A 16,904-nucleotide genomic window follows, 5' to 3' on the forward strand; every position below is an offset into this window, starting at 1 on the left:
GGCTTGGCCCATTGAGGAGGCTCCCAGATGGCCGAGTCTCTCATCTGTCCATCTGAAACGCTTGTTATTTCAGCAACAGCCAAGAGCTGTATGCTTAAAAAGGAAGCCCAAGGAACAAGTCAGGACGCTGTCTGTCAGCTGCACAGTTGTTCCAGTTATTTTGTTTGAGCTGTTTTCCTAGGATAAACGTATGTCGCCTCAATGTCACAGCGTCCATGTTTCGCCAGGGTTGTGCGTATGCACAGCGAGGGGCATGTGCTGCTCTCAGCCAGGGTGTTTTTCCTCCTCTCCCTGTCTCTGTCTCATTCCGTTTAATTTTTAAGCCCTGTTTGCTCACTTTGCTAGTCAAAACAGGGCTTTATTTTTCTTCTCTAGGATGTGCAGGGCTAGTGCAAGTAGTTAAGAGAAGCAAGCTGTCCTCCTTCCCCAACATCAATACTCTTCTTGCCAATGATAATTATTCTACACGGGGAGTTTTTCTCTTATCTGCTGATGCATGTGAGGGAGTGGTGGTGTTAGTGATGGGATATACCGCCTCTTGATGTTTTCTGGGTTTGCTTAAATGCCAAAAGATTCTTTGCATTTGTCTGCAAATCTGCTGGCAGCTGCTCCTTCGGCATGTAGCCTGGGACTGGCACACACCTTGCAGCCTAATTTTTTTACACACTGGCTGCATTTTTTTACACCCCTACCACCCTTTAACTTCCAAAGGGGTATTTCTTCTCCACCACCAAGTGAAGTTTCAGCGTCTTATACAGAAATGCTTTTGCTTAGACTAGCCCTGGACAGGAGCCCTAATGTAGCTACTCAGCAGAAAACATTCTCAGTAGCGCTCTCTTTATCTGCAGTGTTACTTTGGGGTTACAATTTGGTACATTTACTGGCTTCAGCCATTGCTTGGAAGTGCTCAGAACATATAAGATTAGGCAGTTGATGCTATTGGGAAGAAAGAGGGCTTTCTTTCCCTTCCCTTGTTCCCTAGATGTCTGTCTCCTTCCCTTAATCTGTCTGTTACCTCCCTGTGTGTTACCACCTGTCACACAGGTGACACAAAGATCTTCCAGATGAATGCACCCCTAGCTTTGATGGGGAACTTGAAGGAACTTTTGTAAAGGACTTACAGTAAGACTTGGCTCAGACTGGAGGCCTTTGTTAATTTAACTTGATTTTACCAAATTCCAGGGGGCTTGGAAACTAGATTCAGTTTCTAAATTACTTTGGAAATAGGACATCAATGGGGAATTCAGTCACATCTACCAGCTCAGCAGAAAACAAGATTCTTATCTGCGGAGCAATCCCCAATCATTTTATTCTCTTAATGTCCATGAAAATAATCTAGCTACCTTATTCAGCTTAACTCCCCCTTCTGCAAGGCTGCCAGTCTAACCACTTCACCAACAGCACTGCCAGTTCAGCATTTTCCGTGGTAACAGGGCTGTACCTCTTCAGAGATAAAGCAGAATGGCTAGAGGTGTGATTGTAAAGAATCTAAGTTGCTCCTGAGATCTAGAAGGTTTCTGGTATATATATATCACCTCTTACTCTCTTTGGTATACCAACCCTGCCTCGGCAACATTTTCTGTCATGATTATTAAGTTTCTCACTTATAGTTTTGGGGTTTTTTTCCAGCTGATCAATGACAGATTGAACAGGGAGGCTGCAGACAATGTACAGTCTGTGTCTGCTCGCTTCACAGATGGCCGAAGCGGAGCAGGAATTTGAACAGAAATCAAAACAGTCCTACCATGGGGAGCTTTGTGTCTGGCTGGGCACAACCCTGAATGATAAACAGTTTATAATAGTGATGAGAGTGGTGATAATGGTGAAGTTCACGCTGACAGGCTGGGATGATGGCAAATGTTCACCCTTGTACATGAAATACCAGCACTGTTGCATTCCCCATTGACGTTACATACTGCTTTCTCTAGATACCATCCTCACAGATTGGTGCTTCCCTCAGACCCCACTGGTAGAGGGAACAGGGGTAGCAGATGATCTCCCCTTTCTCCTGCCATGCATGGGGGGCTGTTGGGAGACCCTTGGTTCATAATAGATGTCAGTTATGATTGCCGGTGGGCTTATGCTTCCTTCATCTAACACTCAAACCAGGTAGCACAGGCAATTCCCTCTAGCCATCTCTGTCCCTTAGCAATACTCCTTCTCTTCAGCACGATGGGTAAATACGCCTTGCTTTGATTTGGCTGTGGGGCAGAGATCTAAGGGAGGTCTTTGATTTATTTTGTCTCTGCTCAGGAGTGGTGGCACTGATTTCCTGCCTGGTCACTCCTCTGAGCCCTTTCCTCTACCAAGAAGAGCACCCCCCGCGCCCAGCCACGAAGCTTGTTCATAGCGGATCTGTAACTAAACCCAAACTGATCCCCTTCTGGCTCTTGAAACCCTTCTCTGCTCTCTTAGTCCAAGGTTTGTGTACAGGCTGTCTTGGCCCTGGGTAAATACAGCAACTTCATATTTTTTGCTGCTCTCAGGTCAAGAAAGCAAGGTGGGAAAGGCATAATAACATGTTTCTCTCACCTCCTTCACCAGTATCAGAACATTTTGCAAGCACTTACCTGCTACACAGTACGCCACTGACATCCACTGTGTCTGTTTTTCTGTTCCCCCCCCTCACCCCAAGTTCTCTCAGCTCATTAAAATCTTCAACTCGTTGGGGCCTGAGAAGTTCCCCCTCGTGGAGCAAACGTTCTTCCCAAGCCATAAGCAGATGGTGAGTACCTTTGCTTTCTTCTGACTATAGGGTGGATGGGGGAGAAGCAACGAATGTGAGTCGGGCACAAAGAGATAGCAGTGGGAATGCTGGGAAGAGTCTGTTTTACTTCCAGAGAATTACTAGCTAAAAGCAATATGCAAAAAGCAGTGCTCGGGAAACCCTTTCCCTTCTTGCCCAGCCCTCCCCCAGGTCACGTAAGGACCCTGAAAAAGTGAAAGATTACAACAGGCTCAACACCAAAACAAAAATCCATTGTAAAATCTAATCAACAAAAGCTCATCCCTTAGAGTAAGGAATCACTTTATTCAGATAAAGTGGATTTTTTCGCCTCCTGGAATTGTTGAAAATATGTTGATAATCTGGGACATGGGCCGTAAGAGATGTTTGTTCCACAGTGTCAGTTTGCTTGGTCTGCCATCCATGAAACATTTATCAGCCTGGCTAGGTACTCAAAGCAAATTGGAGTTCTTGAAAAAGAGGTTATTTCAGCTTGTAACGTTTCCTTTGCACAGTGGCTCTGGGGTCTAGTCTTCCTGTCAACAACTAAACACTCAGTGCCCTGTGTGGCTACTGGGCACTGTACCAAACTCTTAAGGCACCTCCCAAAGAGATCTGCGTAGGTGCCTTTAGTCCTGGAGAACGTGGCAAAGCAAGTGGCTTTGTTTAAAACTGTTCATGTCTTTTGTTTTCCCTGGGTTAAAAGGGTGGGTAGTCCTTCATGAATTTTTGCTCCCAACTTACATCCATGAATTAGTGGCTCTTCTTACCTGGCTGAGGCTTTGATGTGACCCTGTGTGAACCATGACCCCCCGTGTGAGCCGTTGGCTGTCTCAGCTTGTTTCCCACACTTGATTGTGAACTCAAGCAGCATTGGCAGCCTGAAGATTAGGGTTGTTGAGATGTCAAACTAGGGCTCAAAAACATTCAAACCCCTCTTTTCTCACACACTTGTTGCAACACTGTGGGCCAACCACAATGCATAATAGGGTGTAGGTATCTGATGGTGAATATAGGCACCTAGTGGGATCTTCAAAATTCAAAAGGAAGCCTCATTTAGTTTCTTGTGAAAAATCCCACCGGTGCTCACTAGGTACCTGAATACCTTGAAATGCCCGTCCTTCATCTCTCTGTTCCAATACTCTGTTCTCTACCTGTCCTGTGTGGACAACAGCGCTTCCATACTTCACAGCCACGTCATGGAGGTAAGTACAGTCATGAGTGCTGTGAAGCACTCAAGTAATGCAGTGGTAAGAGTTATATTATCATTTAAGACATAAAGAAATGGATGGTCCTTAAACACCATGTGACGGTTTGTTGCAGACTTTTAAGACAAATTAGTTGATAGATCCTGTTGCATTTAATTCCCACTGATTTATAAAGAAGGTTTTGTGACATATGTAATGCTTCAGGACAGTGTGACTTTGGTGACCATCACTTCAGGAATGGTATTTTTGGAATTCATTGCAAATATGCTAGCTAACAATTCTAGCCTTATTTTCTTGTCTGGAAATCTGATTCTTGATTCCTCAGCATGTAAATGCATATTACCAGCACAGTAGTTTCGTTTAGCAGAGCACTGATTTAATTTCACGTATTTGTCATCTTTGTAACTGATCACCTACTTGGAGATGCTATCGCTTATTTGCAGATGCTATTGCTTACTTCCAAAATAATACAGGAACCTTTTTAAACTGTACATAATCTCATGTGAACACAAACACTAATGTTGATATGCAAGCTTGAGTAATCTGGTTTAAATCAGTCACTTTCCAAACATTTATACAAGCAACAAACCACTTGGGCAAATTCAGGCCAGCCCTTTCCAGGTGGGGGGTCTGCCTCACGGAATGAATCTATGTCAACTTCTCAAGATCTTTTCTAGATGCATCTTCACAGTATCCTGGGCTGCGAGAGGCTGAGAGGGCAAGTGCTTAGGCCAAGCAAGCTCCATTGCAGTCATCACTCCACCAAGTACCTGTGAAAGTTGCTTGCCCACTGTGCACCAGCTTCTCCATGTGTCAGATAGGAATATAATGATCCCCCTTCCCCACTCTTTTCTTCCCTTTCCTGGAGGCATTTTCAAGCTGTACCAGTTAGCACTTGTAAAATATGCTGTGGTCCTTTGATGGCTGACCCCCTGGAAGTGTTTATAACTAGTGTTATGGTTTTACCTCTTTGCAATGTGATATACTTTGAGCAATGAAGTTCTCACATAAAAGATCCTCATCCTTCTATGTCCAAAACTTTCCAAAGCTTACTTTCTAAACCTTTGGATTACAACGTAGAACAGATTTAAAAATCTGTTTCATTCTTTCATCCATGTAGAGAAGAGAGATTTGCCTAATGTAAAAGTGAGATAAAGTAAATTTCTAACAGTAGGCCCATTTTTGTGAGCATTTTAATTTAGTTGAGAACTCTTTCTCTGAAGCTTCCTTCTTACGACAACAGGGCATTTTTAACCAGCCTTAAACAGTAAACATAAACAGAGGACACAAGGCTCCGACATTTCACAGCAGGAAAGATCCAAAAGATGAATCTCCCTTCCTTTTGCCGTGGGCATGTCCCTTTCTACCCTCCCCCCAGTGATCAGTTTACTGGAAATAAGAGCAATCTGGCAACTGTTCTTCTAAGGCTCTACTGGTGCTATATGACAGCCATAATGACTGCCTTGCTCTGCAGTGACCCCCTATGGCCAGTTAACAAGTGGGATACATTAACTTCAAAGGGGATTTTTTGCCTCTCCTGGGCTTACCACCCCAATAACAATTCTTAGAGAGATCAACCTCTTAAAAAGAGGGAGGGACTGCTGGAGGGATCTTTGCCAAAGAGCAAGAATTGCCAGAGGTGGAATATCTGCTTTGGGCCCAATAAAACAGTATCAAGAAAGGGAAGGAAGTGAATAAATCCACTTGCAAATCCATTTGTGTACATTTGAAGTGGACAGAAACTAATATAAGTGAAGCAGAGACAGAATGTCTGTGATAGAAATAAAACCACTTTACTGTTTAGAATAAAAGGACACTATAAAAAGTGAACATTATGCAACATTACCTTAAAAGACAACATACATTCACTGAATATAAAATTTATAAATAACATGGAGGAAAACTGTAAACAGTGCTAGAAAATTTAGCAACAAATACATTCCTTCTGGACAAGATTTTTCACATGGGTTTGGTTCCCTTCCCAAGTTTCCATGACTATCAGGAACAGCAGAATGGCTTTATGAAGGAAGGACAGTGTCAGAGAGAATGAGAAGCCAGTACAGGCAAAGCAGCAGCAAATGTTTAGTGGATTTTTAAGATTCTTCTCAAGACTGGTAGCCCCAAAAGACACTTATTCTAAAAAAGACAAAAAAATTTTTGCGGTTCCCTAAATTTTCTTCTGCCCTTCTAAGCTATAAAATACATAAGTCAGATATACTTTCAGAGACATCTGAAAGAATGGAAACTTGTTCCCATGGAGGCCTTTACTTCAAACAGTCTTTACTGTAAAAAACACAATAGCATGTTTCCCATCACCCTGAGGTAGCATTTCCCTCTGGCCAAGTATGAATGGGATAAGGTGATAAATTTAGGTTTTAGAATAGTCCTAGCTAAAGGGCCGTGTAACTCTTCAAAACATGGGAAATTTAGACCTAAAATGGCAGTTTTGTCCCATATAGGAGAGGGGGAAGCCTCCCACAAGAGGACTTGATTCAAGGTACTCCATGCACAGATCTCCTCCTGCTCTCTACCCCCTCCATTTTGGAAAAGGAAAATCAAATCCAATCTTTCCCAAACCTTCAATATATTTTTCACATTTTTTTTTACTTCTAAATGGGAAAACACTCTCAAGCAAATAGGGAAGAATATCTATAAATAAGAAAGCAAACAGCAACAGTCTAGAAATAAGCTATGCATTTTAAAAAAGTACTTTTAATAATGTCGGTATATCTAAAGCATGGGGGGGGGGGAGGCCTGATCCTGTACATGTCCAAAGGTCGTGCTCACATGAGCTGTGCCATTGACAGTTCTTCTGACCTTAGGTTATGGGGTGAAGCGAGGAGCATGTCAGAGGTGACAGGAAGGTATTTGTGCTGCTGCATGCCATTGTATGCTCCATAGCCTAACATTTTGGGGAGAACTTCACACCTGCCTCCTCACATCTCCATGCCTGGTGTTGCCACATATTGCATGGCCTGCTGTAATGAGGGAGAGTTTTGTCTATTGGCAGGAAGAAGTGACTTAGCAAGACAGAAGAAAGGAGAGCAGATAGAAGGGAAGAAGTCTTTGAGTCTGATTTAGAGCCTGTTCAATCCATTTAATGGCTCCCTCCCACTTCAAGGGAGCCTTCAGTCAGGTTCTTGATGCAAGCACAAGCTAAAGCGTAGCCCAAGAAATACATGTCCCTGATAGTATGCACAGAAACAAAATTAAGAAGCCTCCCAAAAGAAATGTATTTTTACTGGATTCTTCCCCCTCCTTTTGGCTCCACATTTTTAAAAGCCTTAACAACTGTTTCTTTACACAGCAAGGGGAAAGATTTGCTACCAAACCCCCACCCCCACCGGTCTAGCTGTCTGCATCTCAGAAATATTTTACCGTCTGCAATGTAAAATGGGAATATGCTTCATTTTCTGGTAATGCATCTGCTGTTTTGTTGTTTACAAAGCACATAGCTACATTATATCCTATGTAGGGACACAAGTCCTCATAGCATTAGAATGCAAATATTTTCACAATAATTTGAGTGCAATACTGTGATGTCTCAGCTAGCTAAATGAATCAGTGACAGGTAAAATATGCAGAGCTGCAGTTTAATGAAAATTCAAATCAACACTTCACTGCATCGAGGGGCATTTTCATTTAGCCTTCCAAAACCGTGAAAAGTGACTGCAGCTCAAAGAGACATCAGCTTTCCGAAGTCGCCTTGAGCACGAGGAGGGCCATCTCCAGCGATGCCAACTCCACACAATGCAAACAGTGAGGGTGCCGAGGCCGACTCCACTCTGCCCTCAGTGACCTTCAGCGATTTTGTCAGCCGTGCACAGCTCGAACAGAGATTGCTCCACTGTGCCCAAAGCCCAACCCCATACTCTGCCAAAAGGGGCAACATTCTGACCCACCACCTGATCCTGTGATGGGTGCTGTGAAGCACCCTACTCTCCCTCTCATCTCCAACCCATAATTTAGGAGTAGTCACAGGGAAGAGGACTTCTGAAAAGTGTTCCAAGCCTGAATCACAGGAAAATCCAAGAGACTTTCAGTGTATTTTGTGCTGCATTGCCACTCAGAGCAGCTGAAAAAAAAATACACAGCAGACCTAGGCACCTCTCACATCAACTCTTTGAAAATCCCCTTTAAAGCTCATGTTAAAAATGAAGCTACGCACTTTTTGCGGCAACAATTCACCTAGTAAATGGGGCATTTTGGGGGATGTACATCTGGCAGAGCTCTGGTAGCACGCAAGGAATGTAAAAACGCATCAGGGCCCACGTCAGACACCCTTTCGTTTCCATTTGGCAAAGAGGCCCCAAACAACTCTCCAGTAGTTGAGGTCACTGACTGCAAAATGCTGTATCGCCCTGGGCTGGAATCACTGCAACACTTTTTCCTGCTGGTGGCAGCTCTGCTTTCTAAGTGGAATGAACTGAAGATATATGGAAACTTAAGATAAATAATCATAATAATACAAAAATGAAGTTAAGCATAATCTTCTCCCTGCCCAAGCCCTCCCCATCCAAAACTCAGTCACCCATTTTGTCAGCACCCCTTCTTCACCATCATTAAAACTTAAAATACTTTTATTTGATAAGAAAAATTATATTATAGTTTTCTTAATAAAAAACAAAATAGAACGAAAAAACTTCTCCAGTCGACAGCAAAGCACAAGACAGTAAGGCTCCTCCTCCCACATCACTGCGGGATATGGTATGAGCACATGCACAGAGCTATGCTTAACAGTGCCTAGAGGGAAACACAGCACTTGACACAGAAGGAATCCTCTGGGCAGCTGAAATTTTATGATCCCAGCCAGCACTTATTAGGAGACCACTTTTCCTTGCCTAGCTCCCACACACACTTCCTTTCACTATATAAACAAATGCAGCTAGTGTAGCTGCAGGGGAGGAGCCGTGGTGCAAGGAGGTACAGAGGAAACAATGACTGTAGCCACTACTGCAGATACACTGGAGCTTCAATATCTTAAAAACAACTCACTGACTTGGAATGTCAATATTTCTGTCTTTAAAACACAATCAAACCATTCTTTTGTTTATAACACCAAAAAAATTCCACATCCTGTCAAAAATAGCTTATGTCATTATGTGTATATACATCTTAGTTCAGCAAAACACTATTTTGGCAATAGATTTTTTTATAGTAAGAGCTCTAGCAAGTCTCCCCTTTCCCTCTTCCATGTGATTGATTTACAGTTGGTATTTTTGCATCTGTTTGGTTTAAGGTGTTCACAAGCTGGTTTTGCTGGTGAAGCTACGCTGCAAAAATTTCAGGGGCCAATGCTGCTCAAAACAGGATGGCACAGCACTTCATCTGCTCTGCTGTAGGTGGATTTACCTCCCTGAACATAGGGGATGGGGCTTTTGTTTTTTAAACAACACTAAAAATACAAAATACTCTCTGTTTTGTTCTGAGGAAAGCCAGAACTTCAAATGTGCTGTTGCATTCACACTGTGACTGAATTAGCTAGGACAATCAGTCAACAATGCTTTTACCAGATGATGTGGTCAGACACACCAGGTGAATTCTCCCACTGCTGGAGTCAATCACATCACCAATCTCTCCCATAGAGGAGGATTTCTTTCAGACGTCATTTTTTCCAGAGTTTAGGCCGGGTTTCTTTTCAGTTTGCTTCATTTGCCAATCTGATTAATGAAACCTGTTTTCCTTCAGATAGATTTGTCTATGTATTTTCAGCACTTAGTGCATGAGGAGGGGTGACGGGAAGCCAGCGCATAGAAGAATACAGTGCCTAATTGGCACAGTTTTTAGATTTTTGTTTTCCTAAAAAAATAGAGATTGTATTGCTACAGCTAATGATAAGTGTAAGAGAGCAAGAGCTCCATCTTTTTTTTTTTTCTTTTTTTTTCGCTCCCATTTTTCCCTCTGGTGTGCAAAAGTAAGCTCCCAAATGTCATCTGATCAAAATGAGTGGTATCAAAAAATGGAAAAGGTGATTACAAACTCAGTAAGGTAGCACAGACTTTTTTTCTTTTCTTTCCTTTTTTTTTTTTCCTTTTCTTTTTTAAGTGTTCGAAGTGCTAAAATTTGCATGAAAACAGGCACTAATTTCATTGTCATCATCATGATCTGGTAAGAGTTAGTGTCCAAAGGAAGATCAGCCACAAGTAAGGGAGAGGGGAGATAAGGAAGGGATAGCGTGCTCAGGGATCTGTGGCATTGATTATCGTTTTATCTGGAGGCGCCCATCCTCTATACCAGCTGCAGTAACCGTCCGCCCTCTGGATGCAGGCATAGTGCTTCGCTTGGTATCCTGAGTGGCCGAAGTTGGAGAGCATGTCTGTCCAAATACACTCACTCTTGGAGGTGGCAAAGCAGGGCAAATAGTAGCAGGGCCTAATCTGCAATTGTAAAAAGCAATCAGGTGAGGCTACATGGAACAACAGCAGCATATAAAATGTCTTTTTACCAGAGACAAGGGATTCAAAATTGCACTCCCTCAAAACTTGCTTACTAACGCTAAATTCAGCCTCAGTTCAGTAAGGATGTAAGCATGTGCTTAGCATCACATACACAGGTAATTCCAGAGTCAAAAGGGCTTTTCAGGTGCAGAAAAATTGAGTTTGTGTCTATGTTTTTGCAGGCCTGGGGCCATGAGCAAAAATCGTAGTGTCAGTGCCAGGCTGTGAGGTTTTAAGCACTCAAAATGTTTACACAGGAAAAAAGCTGGACATATCTTGCCAAGCCTCTGGTACCTGATTTCATTCACCTGCAAACGATTCTGCATGGATTCTGAAAGCCTTCCCAACCCCAATTAACTCCAACAGGGCATTAAAAAGGCATAGACTCTGCATTTTTATTTGATTCTCTCTTCTCTGGTCTCAACACTAAAGGTGAGCTTTACTTTTTCCCTGTAAAAAGTGTTGTCCTCCATTTCTCTTCCTGGCTGTTCACCAGCATCATTGGTATTACCAGCCAAGGGAAACAGAATTCTAGGGTTTGAATGTCTTAACACCACCTAATTAGAGATGCACATACCTTGCATCCACAGCCCAGATGATAACGATGATTCAGTCCTTTACGCTGGGACAGAGTCAGCCGGTCCCATTTCTCATACCAATTGCAAAGGCCAGTGTAAACCTTCCCTTCATACACACGGCCTTGAAAACAGAGACATAGTCACAAGTTAGCACTTCTCAGCTCAAGCACTTTTCTCGTTTCCTGAGATTGCTTAATGCTCTCAATATGTTTGGCTTCAGTCACTGCTCAGCAACTGCTTTCTTTTTATTAACTGGTTCAGGAATCTCTGGCCAGCAAGATTACAGCACTTCTGTAAGTTAGGAGTGTTGTGCCAGCTGTAAGCAACAGCAACAACATGCAGGTGAGTAATGCTGTCAAGCTCCTCTCAATAACAGAGCAAAACTAAGTGAATTGACACCTTCGCTAGAAACAAGACTTGGCAACTGCCACATCTCTATCTCTTTGCATCCCCCCATCTCAACAGCCTGCATTTCTCCAGCTCATTCCAAAAGGGATCTTCCATTTCTGGCACAGCTGAGTAGCAACCAGTTCCCTGTGACAGACATGCCAGCTCAGGCATGAATTGACAGCTGTGGACTGTCACACAGCATATTTGTCACAACATGGCTGGGTATAAGAGATACCTTAGGAAAGAGAGGGAAATCTAGAAAGTGAAATGACTCTCAGCATTAAAGAATACCGAACACCAAAATACTGTTGGCCATCTTAACACTTGGGAAACTGTGTACAGAGCTGTCTACACAGCTGTTCATGTCCTTAGCAGGTGTATGTATAGAACAGAAGAGGTTTTGATTATGAAGAAGTACACTGTCCTTTACCTGTAATCAGATATTGGTACTTGTTGACCTCCAGCTTGACTCCACAAAGACTCTCAGAGGCTTCTGTGTAGATGTACTGAACATGTGGCATTATCTGGAAGCCCCTGTACATCTAGAGAAACAAATAAAAATGCTTTAAGTCATCTTAAGATGACAACTTTTCACTTAGATTCTTTACAATCTATGTTCCTAGACTGTGGTGGCAAGCAGTGAACTTTTAGTCTTTACACAGGTAAAGGACTAATGACACTAGCTGGACTCTCCAGAGTCTCCCCACCAGATCTGCTGGTAGAGGATACCCACCTGTTAACAAGCCATTGCAATTCAGCACAGGGACCACTTTTCCCCACTCGAATTAGTTCCAGCGGCACTGAGTGAGCAAAGCGCCAACATTCGAAGCTCTGCCAACATCCTGAAGAATTTTTTTCTTTGTATAGCTCATAATTAGGGAGAAATTAAATTACTTCAAGTTTGGAATCTTTCTCCTTCATGTGATCTAAACAATTTCTTCCGAACTAAGGGATTTTTCTTTTAAACAATGACCCTATTTTCCAGTGTTGCTGCTCTAAGAGTTTCAAACCTTTGGCGCTCGATCTAAGTCATCAAGCCAGACACTTCCTCCTCAAAAGCCTAGCATACGCAACTCCTGCTGACCTCAGCAAGGATTTAATGTTTCTCTAACTAAATGAATGCAGAAATAGAATTCTACCCCATCTCCTTTTTCGTAATCTTTCTTAAGTGGAAGCCAACATAGAGTTCAGTTTAATTGAAATAGGAACCCACAGATATACTGGTAGTCGGATTCAGTCAGAAATTAGCATGTGTCCCTATCTGACCTGACCTTACACCGCTGCAATTTAGGGAAACTCATGCACGCCTGTTAGTAGCATAATGAAGTCTGTGCATAGCAATGAAACAACCACTGCATGTGTACATTGGACCAAATAAAACGTATCCTAATTTTGAAACATTAATTGAGGATGATTTTCCTCCAAATTTCATCTTTAAAATTTGGTTATCTTTTCAAAGTATTGTCTCTCTTTCTTCCCCACCAACTGTATGAATGGCCAATGTTTAAAAGTTAAACAATAGGAGTCAGACAGAATCACAGTTTCAAAGCATTTCCCAGCCTATCCCTTCCCCTGTCAGCTTTATTGATAGAGAGCACATTCACATTCAGTTTAACTGTAAATATTAAAGTGAGGCAAAAGAGGAAAAAAAATCCCAAACAATCCCAGAGATATAGATCCTTGCTGCTGTGTCACCTGAGCGGTGGCATTTTCCTCCATGCTGTTTTCTATTTCTTGAAGTCCACTATTATCCCAGGATACATGTCCCCATTTGTTCATCTTTCACTATTCCCTCCCCTCCTTTACAAACAACAACCCTTTTTCTTCTACAGAATTCATCTGTGCTATTCTTTCTGGTGCTAGCGGCCTGATTCATACCTCTATGAAGTCAGTGAAAGGATGTCTGTTGATTTAACGGATTTTATGGTAGGCCCAGATACTGCATATAGAAAACCAAAAAACTACTACTAATTCTGCTATGCTGAGAGGTCAAACTATCTTCTGGGCATCCACGGAATGTCTGCCGGGTTTTTTTTCTTCTCCTTATATTACCCCAATCAGCATAAGCTTATAACAGTATCATAACTCAGTAACAGCACTGCTGTGTACAGTAAAAGACATGCTAAAGGGTTTGCATTTTCCAGCCTTCCTTCCACACCCAGCAAATATGCAAGGAAAGCATTTTTTTAAATTAATCATACTGTATCAACAAAAGCTTACAGATCATGTTTGGAAGACACCATTGTGTCCCTAAGTGTGCAAAGTCTTTCAATGAATATGGAAGAACTGAACCTTGCCCAATCTCTGCTTTATCCCTGTAATTTTCTTGGTGTGGAATGATCTACTCAGATTTTCCAATTATGCTCAAGATAGTTGGAGATCTAGGTTCTGGCACAAGCATCCTGTCTGTCCTAGATGAGTTATTTAGCCCTCAGTACACTTTTGTTCCTTCTCTGTAGAACAGCTCTGCCTTGCTTCACAAGGGTACTGTGAGGAAAGGCACAGAGAATAAAGATCATGTGTTCAGACCCCATTCTAGTGGGCGACACACCAAGAAGCTATGATAACAGTATCTAAGCAGATAAGACTAGCTAAGATAACATCTGGGGCTGCCCAGTCTCTCCAGGCAGTGCATTATCTACACTGCAGAGAGCTGTATGCTGTGCATGTGCAGTACAAGTGATCTGTCACTCAGAGTGCTAAGCTCCAAGTAGTATTGGGCTAATTAAATACCTGTGCTATAAAATCTACATGTGCACAGGCACACTTTGAGCCCATTCTCCCCCTTGCAGAAAGGACTACAAGCTAGACTAATCATTCCTCTGAGAAGTTGCTCAGGCCCTTCCTACAGGACCCTTACAGTCGTCACTCCTCGCATCTTCTGCACCATCAAGCTCAACATGACTGCCTATGAAGTAACTAGTGATGCTGAACTGGGGTTTGTTTTTTGACTCCTGGACCTAATTTCCTGTTCACATTACCATCAGGAACAACACCATCAGGGTTGCTGAAGGAAGCATGCTCAGCTTCTCAAAAAGCACTTTATCTCACCCCTCAGTGACCCTCATCAATGCTAGCAACTGTCACGCTAATTGACCCAGTGTTGGGGGCAGACAGGGCCTGCCTCATCCTCTGATGACTAAAGAAAATTCACCATGACCTTGGTTCTCAGGTGAGTAAAAAGAAAATTTGGCAAGGGGGAATCTTCTACAGATGCCCTCTTTCAAAACAAATAAAAGAATATCTTAAGCATTATTTTTGGGTACACAAAATATCCTGGAAGTGCTACTAGACCAGTCAGAAGAAAACCAACCATAAAGCTAGCCTCTCTCCTAACTGCTACCCTCGGAGTCCTCCTGTCGCCACAAATGTATATTTTCGGAAGCGTAATGACAGGGAACAAAGTATTAGCAAGCGTCACATGGTGGTGCCTGCTAGTGCTGCTCTATTTCCAGCTGTGTCAGCATTCCCCTTAGCAGCCCCCATACTGCCTCAGAAATGCACATGCAAATCCTGTGGTGGTTCCTGCTGCATGATTAACTTCACCCTGTAATACAATGTTCCTCCCTCTATCCCTCCCATGTGAGGTCACAGTAGATAACAAGGCTTGGAGTCATCTTGCCTAACCTTCAGCTACCTAAAATTTAGGCGCTTCATATGAATTAGGCATCCTCTCTAGTCAAACACCAAGGACGGGCACCTCCAGAACAACTCAGCCCATCCTAAAATAGCTGTCTACAACTGGTGGGCTGAATTACGCTTTGGTGGTTCCTGTCTCTCTCCACTGACAATCAAGAGAGCAGGAAAGACTCAACACCTCATTTTAGTCTGTCTAAAATTAAACTAAATTAATCCCACCCCACTTCTTTCCTCTTGGGACTATCAGGTTTCATCCCTTAGACTCACTTTACAGATTAGCAACAAACCAAGGAAAGCCTCCTTGCTTCTGGCAGCCTGTGCAGAGTGCTGCCATGGTCAACCAGGACTGTTTGTGTACCGGGAGCAGAAATATCTTATCTCCTTGTTTCCTTTGCAGTTTCCTGAAATAGGTTTGGGCCATTCTCAGAATGTACTGCAGCATCACAGAACATGGAGGGGTTAGATCAGTCCTGTGCAGATTTTTGACATGTGATCTTGAAATATTCTTAAATTATTTGAGAAAGCAGTGGGGGAAGGCAGAGGGTGCTTGAAAAAGCACAAGGCCTTTTCAGACAACAAACCTGAATGCTAGAAAACCTGGCACTGTTCTGTGCTTGTGGGCTGACCTTGTGCTCCAGTCCAGGCCCCAAGCTGGTTTAGTCATGAAATTCAGCAACGAGTTCAGGAGTGTTAGTGAGAGCAAGAATCAGCCGCAGCAAACTCCAAGGAACCCATGAAAGTAATACAAAGATTGTTTGTTGCCTTTTAAGGCTCTCAATCCTTTTCACAGGCAATTCAGTACACACTGATAGACTAAATGACTTGTTTATTTTTCATCTGCAGGTGCAGATGGGTTTATAGGTGGCCAAAAAACACTGACGTTAATTTTATCTTCAGAGTTGTTCCCATGCAGCTGTACAGAGCCATAGGCCTCCTTAGTTTTCTTTTCAGCAGGAGGACAGTCAGCTTTCATTGGAGCAAGCAAGGGAGAGATTTGCCGCACCACTCTGAGCTCCCTCACTGCATGGAGCTGAATCCCTCTTTATACTGAAGTCTCTTAAGCTCAGCAGAAAGACAGCAGGGTTTCAAAGAAGACACTTGGTTTGTTTGTTTACCAAGAACTATGTCCTCCGGACATTCCAGCTCTACTGAGCACTTTGACTGCTTCAGGTTCCTTCCTGCCAAAGGTCACAGTTAAATGTGCAATGCAACATCTCACCAGCCCACCATCTATGTAGCAGGCATAGAGGCAGTTTGACCAACACACCATCTCCCCTTCAAAATCACTCTTGCTTTTGTTGGACGCATAGCTTCCTAACAAAACACTGTGGAACTGCTCCTGCAAAAAGGCAATTTTTCTCTTGTGGTCTCAGCACGAGGACATTGCAGATTACTGTAGTATCTGCTGTAAACACCCTGGCCCTGTACTGCAGAATAACCCAATGAAAACAGCCAGGACAGGCTCAGGAGTTTTATTTAAAGATTGACATGATGGTGTCAGTCATGATGGTAGAGTGGCTGCTGCTCCACTCAACAAGCTCGCCTTGCCTGGGCTTATGCTCCTCCCCATGCCAGCAGACACATAGAAGCCTTTTCTATTCATAGCAGGGACACTACTGCAAACTCCCAGGTCAGAGGAGGAATGCTTAAGGCTGTTCCAGAGATCTCTGACACTGCAGCTCACTGGCTGACAACAGGGCAGGCTGTATCATTAGTTAGGAGAGAGGCTAACGTTATGGTTGCTAAAGGGTAATAATTCATTTTGAGGACTACTGTTATTCTAGATCACCACTGGACCCTGTTCATGGTCATATGTTAGAAAGGAAGCACCAAACTCTTGGAACTGAGAAGGACAAAAAGTAGGGGTCCTGGACAGACATGGACAAAATCAGAAAAAAAAAAAAAAAAAAGAGTCAATGAAGCCACT

General features: G+C 43.0%; 2 protein-coding genes across 3 annotated transcripts in view; one reads left to right on the plus strand and one right to left on the minus strand.

The window, feature by feature from the left end:
* SYN3 (synapsin III) overlaps window positions 1–16,904 on the plus strand; it is a 208,747-nt gene that overhangs the window by 63,642 nt on the left and 128,201 nt on the right. For both annotated transcript variants that reach the window (XM_076338922.1, XM_076338931.1), the window contains one exon: window positions 2,636–2,725. In XM_076338922.1, coding sequence (XP_076195037.1) covers window positions 2,636–2,725 — 90 coding nt within the window. The remainder of the gene's footprint in view (window positions 1–2,635; window positions 2,726–16,904) is intronic.
* The window catches only part of TIMP3 (TIMP metallopeptidase inhibitor 3), a 42,894-nt gene continuing 31,691 nt past the window's right edge, over window positions 5,702–16,904 (minus strand). The window contains exons 3-5 of the mRNA XM_076338884.1: window positions 11,769–11,880; window positions 10,948–11,069; window positions 5,702–10,310 (exon numbers count right to left, since the gene is read on the minus strand). Of these exons, the coding sequence (XP_076194999.1) occupies window positions 10,113–10,310; window positions 10,948–11,069; window positions 11,769–11,880 (432 nt within the window). The 3' untranslated portion in view covers window positions 5,702–10,112. The remainder of the gene's footprint in view (window positions 10,311–10,947; window positions 11,070–11,768; window positions 11,881–16,904) is intronic.

The sequence above is a fragment of the Aptenodytes patagonicus genome, chromosome 1 (genome assembly GCF_965638725.1).
Source record: "Aptenodytes patagonicus chromosome 1, bAptPat1.pri.cur, whole genome shotgun sequence".
NCBI classification, from domain to species: Eukaryota; Metazoa; Chordata; class Aves; order Sphenisciformes; family Spheniscidae; genus Aptenodytes; species Aptenodytes patagonicus.